Source organism: Rhineura floridana, chromosome 6 (genome assembly GCF_030035675.1).
Source record: "Rhineura floridana isolate rRhiFlo1 chromosome 6, rRhiFlo1.hap2, whole genome shotgun sequence".
In the NCBI taxonomy this organism is placed as follows: Eukaryota; Metazoa; Chordata; class Lepidosauria; order Squamata; family Rhineuridae; genus Rhineura; species Rhineura floridana.
In genome coordinates this window covers 136367103-136380232 of record NC_084485.1, presented here as the reverse complement: position 1 = coordinate 136380232, position 13130 = coordinate 136367103, and the positions used below count along the sequence as shown (strand labels likewise).

The 13130-nt window shown below is 40.3% G+C and overlaps 1 protein-coding gene across 9 annotated transcripts in view; it reads left to right on the top strand.

Annotated features, from left to right (window-relative positions):
- Positions 1–4088: 4088 nt before the first annotated feature.
- CLCC1 (chloride channel CLIC like 1) overlaps positions 4089–13130 on the top strand; it is a 32409-nt gene continuing 23367 nt past the window's right edge. Inside the window, exons 1-7 of one of the 9 annotated variants that reach the window (XM_061633916.1) lie at positions 4267–4495; positions 4723–4922; positions 6569–6631; positions 7743–7949; positions 8039–8173; positions 9027–9134; positions 12049–12159. In XM_061633916.1, the coding sequence (XP_061489900.1) occupies positions 8042–8173; positions 9027–9134; positions 12049–12159 (351 nt within the window). In that variant the 5' untranslated portion in view covers positions 4267–4495; positions 4723–4922; positions 6569–6631; positions 7743–7949; positions 8039–8041. Of the gene's footprint in view, positions 4114–4266; positions 4496–4518; positions 4923–6568; positions 6632–7742; positions 7950–8038; positions 8174–9026; positions 9135–12048; positions 12160–13130 lie in introns of those variants that run through there. The other 8 variants (XM_061633920.1, XM_061633912.1, XM_061633915.1 and 5 more) reach the window with 8 other exon arrangements.

The following is a 13130-nucleotide window of genomic DNA, read 5'->3' as shown; positions in this document are numbered from 1 at the left end:
GTTAACAGAGACAATAGTTTGTGGGTCCTGGACTCAGGTTCCACCCATTCACTGATAAAAGATAAAAGTCTATTTAAAACAATGGTGCCAGCTAATGAAGACGTGAGTTTAGCTGATGGCACTAAACAACAGGTGATGGGTAAGGGTACTGTACAGTTATGTGCTTTACAAACAATAATGACAAATGTTTTATTTGTGCCTAATTTAACTAACAACATTCTGTCAGTTTCAAAACTATTGCAAATGAATTATAGTGTGTTATTTAGTAACAAGAAATGTGAAATAATGAAAAGGGGAAAGGTGTGCCTAAAAGGATATTGTAAGGAAGGCATGTTCTATGTAAATGTAAACCCTGCAGTACAAGCCTCACTAGTAACGCATAAGAAAACACATGATAGATGTATCCATGAATGGCACCGAAGGCTGGGGCATGTAAATTATGAGACTGTGAAAAAGGCAGAGCAATTCAGTGCTGATGTACAACTAAAAGACTGCAAGCAATACATGCAGTGTGAAGTATGTCAGCAGACAAAGGCCACTGTAGCTCCAATTAACAAAGTAGCTGAAAGAAATACAGATAAGCCTTATCAGACAATACATGTTGATTTAGCGGGACCATTTCCCAAAACAAAAGGTGGTGCTAAATATTTTCTCGTGATTGTTGACGATTTTTCAAGATTTTGTCATGTAAAGTTATTGAAAACAAAAGATGAGGCTGCAGAGCAATTAAAACATTTTCTAAACAGAGTAGAAGTGCAGCATGGTACACAGGTGCAACAGATTAGATCTGACCAGGGCAGGGAGTTCACAGGAAAGTCCCTGGAAGAATATTTTGAAAAGAAAGGAATAAATCATGCTGTAACCGCCCCGTTTTCTCCACATCAGAACGGGACAGCAGAAAGGAAAAACAAAACATTGCAGGATGCAATGAGAACAATGTTAAAGGATTCAGGCCTTGATCAATCTTTCTGGGGAGAAAGTTTAATGTATGCTGCTTATATTCAAAACAGAGTACTGCATAGAACTATTGCCATGTCACCATATGAACTGTTGTACAAAAGAAAGCCCAGACTACAACACATACTGAGATTTGGTTCCCCATGCTGGGTGCATGTTCCAAAGGGAAAGAGAAAGGGAAAATTGGCTCCCAGAGCGAAAAAGGGATATGTGTTGGGGTTTCAACATGTGAATCACCGCGTGTGGGTTCCACAGGATGGTAGTGTAACACTCAGCAGGAGTGTTAGAACACAAGAACAAGACTCAGAGAACCACAAAACATATGTAAATCTAGATTGCAGTGACACAAATGGCATAAATGCAACAGAGCCTGCTCAACAAATAAAACAGGAAAGGGAAGAAACAAAACAGGAGATAGAGACAAGCAGCTCTGATTCCAGTAGCAGTGCATCAAACACAGACATAGATACAGAACAGGAACAAGAAACAGAAACATTAAGGAGGTCAACAAGACAAAACAAAGGGAAACCTCCAGAACGTTTCCAAGTATCAGCCATACAGGGTGAGACGAACAAAGAGGAAAACAAACAGTGCAAAGTAATAACAGACAGTGATACTCTGTTCATAAATAGCATAAGAGAACGAATGGCAAAGTATGCTCAAGAAGGTGACAGTGATTGTGCATATATGTGTTAAATGTGTAAAGAATGTAGAAAAGTGAAAAATGCCTAAAGACTGTACAAAGTAAAAAGCAAATGTATGTAATAAAGGAAATGTATAATTGTACTGTGAAAAAAAAATGTAAAATTGTAACTTGAAACGTCTGTCTGGAAGGTGGGGGCTGTCAGGCTTAGGTGGGCATCACAGCCAGTTCCAGACAAGACTGTTAGGAGTTAAAGACACAGTGAAGCCGGTAATTGACAGCACTTGGCAGAAATGCCCAAGGTCAGGCTGCAGCTGTAACTGATAAGTGAAGCAGCAATAAAAAGGCTTCAATGAGCACACAGAGGAGTGGGGGTAATAGGAAAGCATTATAGAGTTGGTTGGTGAGCAAGAGACCGAGCGCGGTGTGAAAACAGTAAAGTTTTGTTTTCTTAAAGACTTGGCTGATGGTCTATTATTTCGGTCGGCGACTGGCACTGATAAGCAAGCTAAAACACTACTGGACTCTACTGGTTATACTGGTAAATTGGTGCTGCACTCTACACTTTCTTGCCTTGGGTGACTATGTCTCAGCTTATTCTGTCTTTCTAGAGAAAATTGAGATATTCGCATCAAGACACTGGGGCATACTTAAAATGGCAGAGGAATGTACTTCTTTAGCAACAGATCCTTAATTGGAGATCTCAGGAACTGAACCTGGGACATTCTGCATGCAAACCATGTGCTTTCCCATTGAGTTATGGGTCCTCACCAAGTGACATTACTTTGTCAATGCCATGGCAATATTTTGCACTATTAACAAAATCACCTTCAGGTCATAATTACTAATTAGATCACAAATGTGCATATTTTGCCATGCTTTTAACTGTAGCATGATCAAAATATTAAGTATTTAGAATGAAATGCACACTAATTTGAGGGATGCAGTCCACCTTAAGCAGCTGATTTCAGAAAATGGTACTCGGTGTCTGCTCTCTAATCTGTGAGTTATGCTATTGTTACCACAAGTATCCATCTTGGCACTAGTTATTGACATCATGAAACCACTGGGAGTTCCATATATCAAGAGCTATACTCCAGCTATAATATAGAGATCAATGTTCGTAGGACTATAGGAACAAAGGTCAAGATACCAAGGGTCACCATGAGGCTGTATCCCCTGCCTTCCAGGAAGACCAACTCAGCCTCATCCATCTGTCCACAAAAGCAGCAGCTACAGGGAGTTTGCTTCCTTTCTCCCTGCAAGAAAAAAACACTGTGCTCCAACTGCCCTGATATCTGGAGCTGCAGAGCGAAGGGAGCTACACAACTCTCTGGGCTCTACCAGCAGCCAGGTTTCATAAGGCCACTGGGAGACTGCCTCCCTGGAAGTTCATTATGGCAAGAGGGAGACCAACCTGGCCTCATCCAATGGGCAGTGAGGGAGCAGCTGCTTTAATGCTTGCTTTCCCCTCCCCAGTCCTTTTTCTTTTTGTATCATGTCTATTTTTGAGCCTGCAAACAGGGACTGTCTTTTAAAATACATACCACACTTAGCCTATTTTTGGCACTTCATAACTGTTAACAATGAAAACATGATATGATAGCAATTTTCAGAAGAGAGGATTGTGACTACCTTGCTTGCTTCATAGGAGTATGGTACTTAAAATCTTGGCTGGTCTATCTTGTGTAAGTGTTCTTCTTTAACAAAAAGGTGTTACTTTTTGTGACCTATAGTAACCCAGTAAACCAAAATGCTGAAAAACCAACAAAAGAGAACATAGGTTAATGGAGAAAGGATCCACATACTTTTCTGTAATGGTTGTTCTGTACAGACCTATAAATAATACCATATAAATAAAGAAATATAGTATTGCTAGGAATATAGTAATATAGCAATATAGTATTGATGGAAAAAACAGAAGGGAGTAGAAAAAGAGGAAGACCAAACAAGAGATGGATTGATTCCATAAAGGAAGCCACAGACCTGAACTTACAAGATCTGAACAGGGTGGTTCATGACAGATGCTCTTGGAGGTCATTGATTCATAGGGTCACCATAAGTCGTAATCGATTTGAAGGCACATAACAACAACAAAGCAATCAACATTGTTAACAAACTACACAGCTTAAATTAGGCTTGGGGCTGTGATATCGGAAGGAAGTTAAATAAAATGTGGGTACTTCTCAGTTAGGGTTGCCAGGCCAAAAAAAGTAAGAGCATCCTGCACCTTTAATAATTATGTAAATCACCTGCTGCAATTCCCTCTTCTACGCAATTATTAAAGGTTCAAAAGCCCGGTTCTCTTTTATGTCTGGTGACCCTATTCAAAACTGAAATAAAAATTATCAATTTATTTAAGAATAATATACACTCTGTTTCAAAATAAACTACAATGTTTTGTACCTTGACTAAAACAGTTGTCCTCTCTCACTTCCCTCTTTTGCAGCGCAATCCTATGCTTGTCTAGCCAAACGCAAGTCCTTACAGAGCTAAATCGGGCTCACTCCCAGGTAAGAGTTTAGCTACTATTGCACATTCTTTGCCCGACCGTTTTGGTTTCCAAACCGACGGTCTCTGTCAATACCAAAGACGTTCTGTGTTTGGCAAAGTAGATTGGTTGTTATCACCGCCCTCTTACATTGCTGTCAAAGCGCCTGTGCCAGGCCGGCCAATCGACTGCTGATTGGACACCCACCAAAGACAGATGAAAGCTGCACCCAATCCCAGATCCCTTCGACTGGCTGATGCGGATGGCCCCTCGTTTGGATTAGGGCTAGCGTGAGAGGACGGAGACGAAGGAATTGTCGGTGGGGTTGCTGTGTTGTTTTCATATGTTTGTTTTATAGCGCCAAGAACCGTTAGCTGGTGGCAGTTAGGAGAGCGAATCCTGAGGTGGGCGCGCGGGAGTGCGGGACGAAGGGAGGGGGACATTGCTAATGCGGCGGGGGTGGTTTCCGCAGCCTCCTTTGTCTGCGCCCCTTCCTCGCTTAGGACTCGCCGCCGTTGTTGCCTCGGTGCTTCGTTCACTCCCCCTCCCAATACCTGGTGTATGAAGGGACACGCAGAGGCGTCTCCCCTGTCTAATATTGCCATCCCCCTTTTTTCGTCTTTAAAATAAGTGGATGAAATTCTTCAGGCGAAGCTTTCCCCCTCTTTGGGAGCCTTACTGTTGCACTTCTGCTTGTCACGCGGCTCTTCGAGGCCTTCGAGGTAGCGACCTTTCCCTTCATACTGGTGGCAAGCCCTGTGAAGTGTTGAAATGTGCTGTAGAAACACTGAGGAGTACCAGTAGCATAGCAAAATGGCCATGTTATGACAGGTAGGTAGTAGCGTGTATGTTTATATAGGAGGGCTTTATAGGTTGTAAGAACCACTGGGGATGCAGAGTTCTGGTATGATCTGTATCTAGACAGAAATTATATGTCCTTATAGGATCCCTGCCACTGATAATCTGGTCATCCGCACAACAGCCTTTCCTGTTTACCTTCTCCTATGTAACCAAGTATCTGTCATTCATTCCTATAAGGAAAAATAAATTTGTTTTCTTCAATGGGATGGGGTTAATTTGCTCCTTGGTACTTGGGATCCTAGCTACTGATAATAAAGCCTGCTACTGTCTATGGAGCATCCCCTTTTAATCTGCATATCACCATCCTGGTTTCTGTTCCCCGGTCAAGCATATTTCCTGCCCTCAGGCTCACAATCTAAAAAGAGATGATACTGTACATGAGGAAAAGGAACAGGAGGGAAAAGTAAGCTCAGAAGTATATAAAGTTACTGTTACTATAATGCAGTCTGTGCAGATTCTGGCTGTCTAGAAGAGCAGCAACTCCTCGCTAATGTCAGTGGTAGTTCTGGTTGCCTTGCCCTTGATAAACATTAGTCCTTTTCTGGAAACGATTGCCCACCACCGCCCATCAGAGCCTGGAACAAATGTGGTGGCAATGTTTAGACTAGGAGGACAGGGCAGCTCAGCATGCCTGGATTAGGTTTCTCCTAAACAGCATCTCCAGAGCATTATACTATACCTGATGCTAGGAACAGTCTTAAACCGAAAGTTTGTGGTTTAGAGAATTAATTATTTTTCAAAACTTTGAGCTTGCCCATAATTCAAAAAAGGTATTGAGGTTTTGGAAAATAGAGGTTAATCCAGGTTTGGGGTACCTGGTTACCTATAAAGCTTACTAGGTGGCCTTTGGCAACACAAGGCTTGCATAACTCAACCCTTTCAACAATCCTTACCTCCCAGGACTACTGTATTACGAGGATAAACTGAGCTATTCATAACCCCATTCTGAGACAGAATGGAAAATATCAACGATCAGGACACAAAGGGTCTAAAGAAAAACTGTATTCTGAGTCTTCTGAAGTGCATTTGACACTTTTCTATTCTGTCATCACTCACATGCATGATTCTCATCCATTTTTGAGGTTTGTCTAAGATTGTGCACTTTTGTAGATGAGATTTTTCTTCGGTGTCCATACCTAGATTTGAATCAAAATCATAAGCTAATTGTTTAAGACCCAGCCATGGTGAGATGGTGGATTTGGCTCTAGAGGGCTTGCATTTCCTTCTCATCTCTGCTCCCCCACCCGCTTTCTGTTCGAGTTGGGCAGACTGAGCTGTCTCCTGTGGATGGCACAGTATATGTGGTTTTCCAGGTAGCAGCAGTTTGTTATTTGCTATCTGTATTTTATGCATTTTTATTGTTTTTCTGCTTTTAATATACTATCAGATTTCATAAGTTTTTATACCAATATTGTGTATTGATTAACATGGAAGTGTTTCCTGACATTTGAATTATTGCTATTTTTATTTATTGTGTGGCATTTTGAGTGCAATTGTCTGTGGAAAAGTGGCATAAACATTAAAATTTCATATAATTTGACATAGGGATGGCATTTTGTATGAAAATAAAGTGTTGTAATTTGCTGTAGCAAATTCTTCATTTTTTCACTATGTAGATCAAGAGTTGGGAAAGGGCTTACACACTTGACTTCATCTCTCTTTAACTCCTGAGACAACAGGTAAGTCAGTTACTACTTTTGTAGAAGTTCTCACACCTTTCAACAGTGACATCATAGCAGATAGCAAAAACTGTGGATCTAGTTGTAGGACCAGGCCCTTTATAATACCATGAATTCTGCAATAATTGTTGTGATAAAATGCATTTCATCCTACAGGTAAGTGGGGATATTTTTGTTTTGTTGTTACATACCTTGGATTTGCACTCTTGTCTATGCCTGAAGCATATTTACCTTAAACCACAGTCGAAGCTTTCTTTCAGTATGGTCATCCCATCCTAGAATATGAACTGGAACCTTCTTCAAATGAAATGCTTTGGCCATTATCATTCATTGGGCTGCCTGACTGGCAAGTAATGGCCGACTTCAGGTAGAAGCACCTGCAGAAGATGTTTTCCAGTAGCTTGGAGTTGGAACCAGCAGAAAAGTTTAGAGGAGAGGGGGTTCTTTTGAATTGCTCTGTTTTGCTCTTTAGTTCTTTTCACATTGCACCTCTTATAGAGCCATATTGGAAGGAACCAAGAACTTCGAGGTAGCTGGTTAAGCATCTTCAGTGTGAAATTCAGTATATGTCTTAAACATATATCTTAAAGGAAGAAACTAATTGCAACTCTAAGGTAAAAGGTTTACTTCATGAAACAGCTAGGAAGTATGTATACTATAACATTGGAACATTTTTTTTCATCTTTGCAAGTATAACTCTTGCTTACATTTTTTTTAGTTTTACTATAAGCATGGAATTAGGAAATTTTATCCTTTTTAAATGTGTATAGTTTTATTTTTCTTGGTCTCTACTAGGGATATAGTTCACAATTTGGTGCCGGTTCGATTCTCATTCTGATAAACTGGCAGCTGGTTATGGTCCATTGTAATTAGTGCTTCATTCTCTTCCGCTTTTCCAATTTTGACCTTTCTCACACACACACACACACACACACAAAGTTTTTTCTGACAATGGCCTCCTGCAATTTTTTGAAATTCAAAATTATATGAGCCAGGTAATTGCCCATCAAGGCATCTTGTCTCAGGGTTACTGTCTGTTCCAGGAGTGGAGATAAAAGTTTTCCTACACACAGAATTAAATGAACTTTGTGCATTTGGATGTTTTTTCCAGCTCAGCTGTATGATGTAATGTTGAAAGCTGAAAACTGAACCCAGTTTATCTTCAAGTCTTGCTGCTGTCTGCTGAGTTCTTGAACTTGCTTGAAGCTAGCCAACTTATTTTGCTTCTTCCCCCCATCCCACAAAACTTGATCAGTTTTTAAATGTGTTGGTGGCAAGATACTCTTTGTCTGCCTGAGGCAACAGACTAGCAAACAAGGTAATAATTTTGAAGAACACTGAGCGCTAGATCAATTTCTTCCAGAGAACTTGGTTTCTGTTAAAACCATCAATTGTGCTTTGTGACAGAGGATGCTAGTTTCTTTGATACTGTGTGCAGTCCTGCTGCTGGGAGGGAGTGAAACTCAGAATGATGAATGGATTGATCCAACAGATATGCTGAATTATGATGCAGCTTCAGGAACAATGAGAAAGCCTGATAAGGTACATATATAGTAGTCATTCTTTACTTTTTTGAATTTGGGATGGTATTTAGTAGTTTATTTAATTGATGCCTTCTGAGAATCCTGCTCACCTTATGTGTCTGGATCACCTTCCTTTACAGAGCACATTCTTCAAAAACGTCATGCACCTATAGTTGAGCACTGCAATTTCTTGCTGGAACACCTCCATCCTGTACTAAGGATCATCTGATTAGTTGATAGGGAAGTTTTAATTATTTCTGGCTGTATCCTTAGAACTATGATAACATTTCAGCCAGAATAATTACCAAAAAGAGAGAGAGAGAGAATTGGAAAGAAATAGCGGTTAATTTTGAAGGCTGCCAAATTCACTTTGTTATTTCCTTTTCCATCTGTTTTTTAAAAATGAATTAGTCCTGAGCTTGTAAATCCAGTGAGTGCTCTTGGGGACACATGAAGTTCCATGTGAACAGGAGCGTTTCTGTTCCTGTCAGAGTTTGGGACAGGTCTCCATGCTATATGCACATCCTATCTGAGTGCACAGATCCTGGTATTGAAGGGGATACAGGGCAGCTTCTGCTGGTGTGGGACTCCCAGTGAACATCGGAAACCCATGAAACTTTGGATTGGGGTAGTTGCATTTACAGAACGTATCAGTGAGCTGTGGTGTGTATTGAACCCAATAAATAACAGTGAATATATCTTTGGATATGAATATATTTATACTACAAACTGTAATCAAGTTAGTTAATTTATACTGGCTTGGTGATATAATTAGTTATTCATATGTTCAGCAGCAATGAGTAACAATTTTTGTTGATTTCTCTCCTTACATCTAGTTACTGTTTTTCCCAATATGATTTCAATTACTGCAGGTGAATCAAGATGATTCTGAAAACAAGAAAATGCCAGAAAAGGTGGTAGAAGAAAATATTGTGGATGTTTCCAGCTGCCAAAGAAAACTAGATTCTCTAACTCAGAAGGTTTGTTTGCATGTTTGATGTTTTATAATGAATTTATTGCTTTATCAAAGTATTGTTTACATGTTTGAATAAATTTAGATCTTGGTGGAAATCTCAGAAATGTGTTCCTAGATAATTCTCTAGATTTGTAGATGGCGGTGAGAGTTAATACTGGGCTATAATCCTGCTATTTTAAAATCATCAAGAGTTTTGCCATTGACACTAACAGATGCAGAACTGCACACTTACAGCACAATCTGCTGCATAGCCACATAGAAGAAAGTCCCATTCAGTTCATTGAGATTTAATCCCAGGTAAATGTGGAACTGCAGTTTTAGTGACTGTCTGTGAGATAGTATTTGTTGTATTATTGAAAATAAGTAAAACACACATATGAAGGTGTTCTTATTTAGAGGCAGGTTTCTTGAGAGCAATGAAGATATTTGTGCAAATAACTAGCAGCTTCCTATGTAGTGTTTAGGTGGGTTTTCACTGTCACACGTTGTATGAGTTACTTGTTAAAACACACACACACACACACAGTCCAAAGGACTGCAAGAATAAGAGCTGTAGCAGAATGCCCTTCTCGTTTCAGTGCAAATGATAGTGGCAAGGGTTTTTTTGCATTGGTCCCTCTGTCCAAAATGAAAGGTGGTGGGGTAGGGGAGGCTCCACAAGTGTAGCAGGTACACAGTGGTACCAAAAAGATCTCCTGTCTCCACAAGAGTCTGCCCATGCTGTGAGAACTCCCAACAGATGCCCTGTCCTCCCCCCCCCATCTGAAGTGCAGTGCGTGGTTATTGAGAAGAGGGCTTCCTGGCTTTGGAAAGCTCTCCCTAGAGACACTTGCCTAACATACAACCTGTTATCTTTCTGGCACCAGGCAAAGACCTTATTTTTCCAGGCGTTTAACCTTTCGTTGCATGCTTTATTTGGATTTATTATTATTTATTATTTATATATTAAATTTATATCCCGCACTTTTTCCCCGAAGGAGCCCAGAGCAGCAAACAAAAACTCTAAAAATACTCTAAAACATATTAAAAGCAATATACTTTAAAACATATTAAAACAAAACATCTTTTTAAATAGCTTTATTTATTTATTTGATTTATATCCCGCCCTTCCTCCCAGTAGGATCCTGGGGTGGCAAAGTAAGAGCATCTTTAAAAACATCTTAAAAAGTAATTCCAACACAGACACAGACTGGGATAAGGTCTCTACTTAAAAGGCTTGTTGAAAGAAAGGTCTTCAGTAGGTGCTGAAAAGATAACAGAGATGGTGCCTGTCTAATATTTAAGGGGAGGGAATTCCAAAGGGTAGGTACCATAATACTAAAGGTCTGCTTCCTATGTTGTGCAGAATGGACCACCTGATAACATGGTATCTGCAGGAGACCCTCACCTGCAGAGCGTAGTGATCAACTGGGTATATAAGGGGTAAGATGATCTTTCAGGTATCCTGGTCCCAAGTTGTATAGGGGTTTGTAGACCAAAACTAGAACCTTGGACTTGGCCTGTTTGCTAATGGGCAGCCAGTGCAATTTTTTCAGCAGCAGGGTGACATGTTGGCAATACCCTGCCCCACTGAGCAGTCACACTGCCGCATTTTGCACCAGCTTCAGCCTCCGGACCAACCTCATGAGCAGCCCCACATAGAATGCATTACAGTAATCCAACCTGGAGGTTACCAGTACAGTAATCCAACCTGGAGATTAACAGTGGTCAGGCTATCCCGGTCCAAAAACTGCCATAGCTGTCTTACCAGCCAAAGCTGGTAAAAGGCAATTCTAACCACTAAGGTCACCTAGGCCTATAACAACAAAAAGGGATCCAGGAGCATCCCCAGACTACCAACTTGCTCTTTCAGAGGGAGTATGACCCCATTCAAAGCAGGCAATTGACTAACTATCCAAACTCGGGAACCACCAACCCACAGAGCCTCCATCTTGCTAGGATTCATACTCAGTTTATTGGTTCTCATCCAGCCCACTGAGTCCAGGCACTTGTCCAGTGCTTTTGCTGCCTCTCCCGAGTCAGATGTTATGGAGAAATAGGGTATCATCAGCGTACTGCTGACACCTCACCCTAAATCTCCTGCTGACCACTCCCAAGGGCGTCATATAAATGTTAAACAGCATTGGGGACAAGATGGTGCCCTGTGGCATCCTCCACAGCACAACTGCCAGGGGATCAAAAGACAATCATCCAATGAATGATACTTTTATACCTATCTTTATTTTAATATATTTTATGATGTTTAAAATATTTTAGCATAAGCCACCCTGAGAATGTATTTGAAGGCTGGATAGAAATTTAATGATAATAGTTAAGTGGAACTACTATGAAGATTCATCACAATAGTCCCTGTACATGCAGTAGATGAAATGTAGAAATGTGGCCATTAGACTGCCTCTTTGGAAATCAGCTTTTGTTTATAACAGGCATGTGCAACTCTTGACACATCAAGCTCAACTTGGTCTACCAGCTGTTTATTGTGGTTCATCAGTTGCTTGATAATTCCCTATATTAGTAGACAGCAAAAGCAGAATGTTTATTGAGCCACTTCTAGGTGCCATTCTTGGCTTGTGAGCTGCATTTGGTATGATAGGTCATAAGCAGTGCAGACCTGTTTTTTAAAATAGTACTTGTGTGGGAGTCATATCTCTTGAACATGAACAAATCTTTTACTTTGTTTTTTGGAGAGAGATCATCAAGAAGATTTCAGACTGCAAAAAGTATTAAACTCCAGATTGCTTATGCAGTTGATTCAGACCTGACAGAGAGCAGACAGTAGCCTATGTGCCAGTCTTATAAATATACACACTACAATGAATTATTGCTCGGCTAAAGCATTGCCTGACTATATTATACATTTTGTATACTACGTGAATTGAGATGGGGAAAGACAATATTGAAGCACTTTATTTTTGCAGCTTGACGAATATAACAAGAAAGATAAAGCCAAGTTATATGAAAGCAATAGCATACATGTTTTTAAGAGACACTTGAATAAGATTTTAATTGAAGCTGGAAGACTTGGACTTGTGAGTATCTGAATAAGCTAAACATTCTGATCATTCTTACTGCTATATACATTCTCTCACTTAAAGATTAAAATCTATTGCTAAAGTTTTGTATTCATGCAGTACATTAGTTGTTAAGTTGGGGCATATTAAATAAGTCATAGAGCCCAACTGTGCGTTTACTCATTCATTCATTTGTTGATTTACTTTCTACTTTTCTGTCATGTGGCTAACAAGTAAACTTACATAAAACACCAAAAACGATTATATTTGTTGATAAGATAGGTGTGGTTCTCCTAACTTATATGGGCTGCAATCATGACACTGCCCTAAGAGTGGGAAACTTCAGACTGACTCTTCCCAGATGATACCTCCTTTCCAAACAACACCCCTCAACAGTCCTGCTCTGCATCCTCCTCAAGTGCATTTGCTTGACTCATATGTTTCATTGAGCTCTTGCTTGCCTGGATGGAGAGGTGTGTAGAAGCGTCTCACTTTTGTGTGACTGGAATGTAGCCTGCTGTATGAATGTAAGATTCATATCTGTTGCTCCACCTACTTGGTTGCTCTGATCCCACCTACCACTGAATTGCGGTCTCCAGAAGATTACCCATGAGGGAATGCTGCCCTCAGGATGTAAAAGGTTTCGCACTCCAGCCCTAGATACTGGGATCATGTATTTTATAATAAAGCACTGGACTTGGGGCTTCTATAGGTACAGTATTAAATAGATTGAATACATTATCATGGAAAATGATAAAAGAAATGATAAAATTTTAAAAGGGGTAGGCCTAGAAGTAGGCATTGTGAGAGCAGGGACACAGGATATAAATTCAGAAGAGCAAAATTACCACAGGCCAAACCGCAAGTGCCAAAGACACTTGAAGAGAGACACTGCTTACAAGTGCCTGTACGCTAATGCTAGGAGCCTCCGAACCAAGATGGGAGAACTGGAGTGCTTGGTCTTAGAGGAGAGCATTGATATAGTGAGC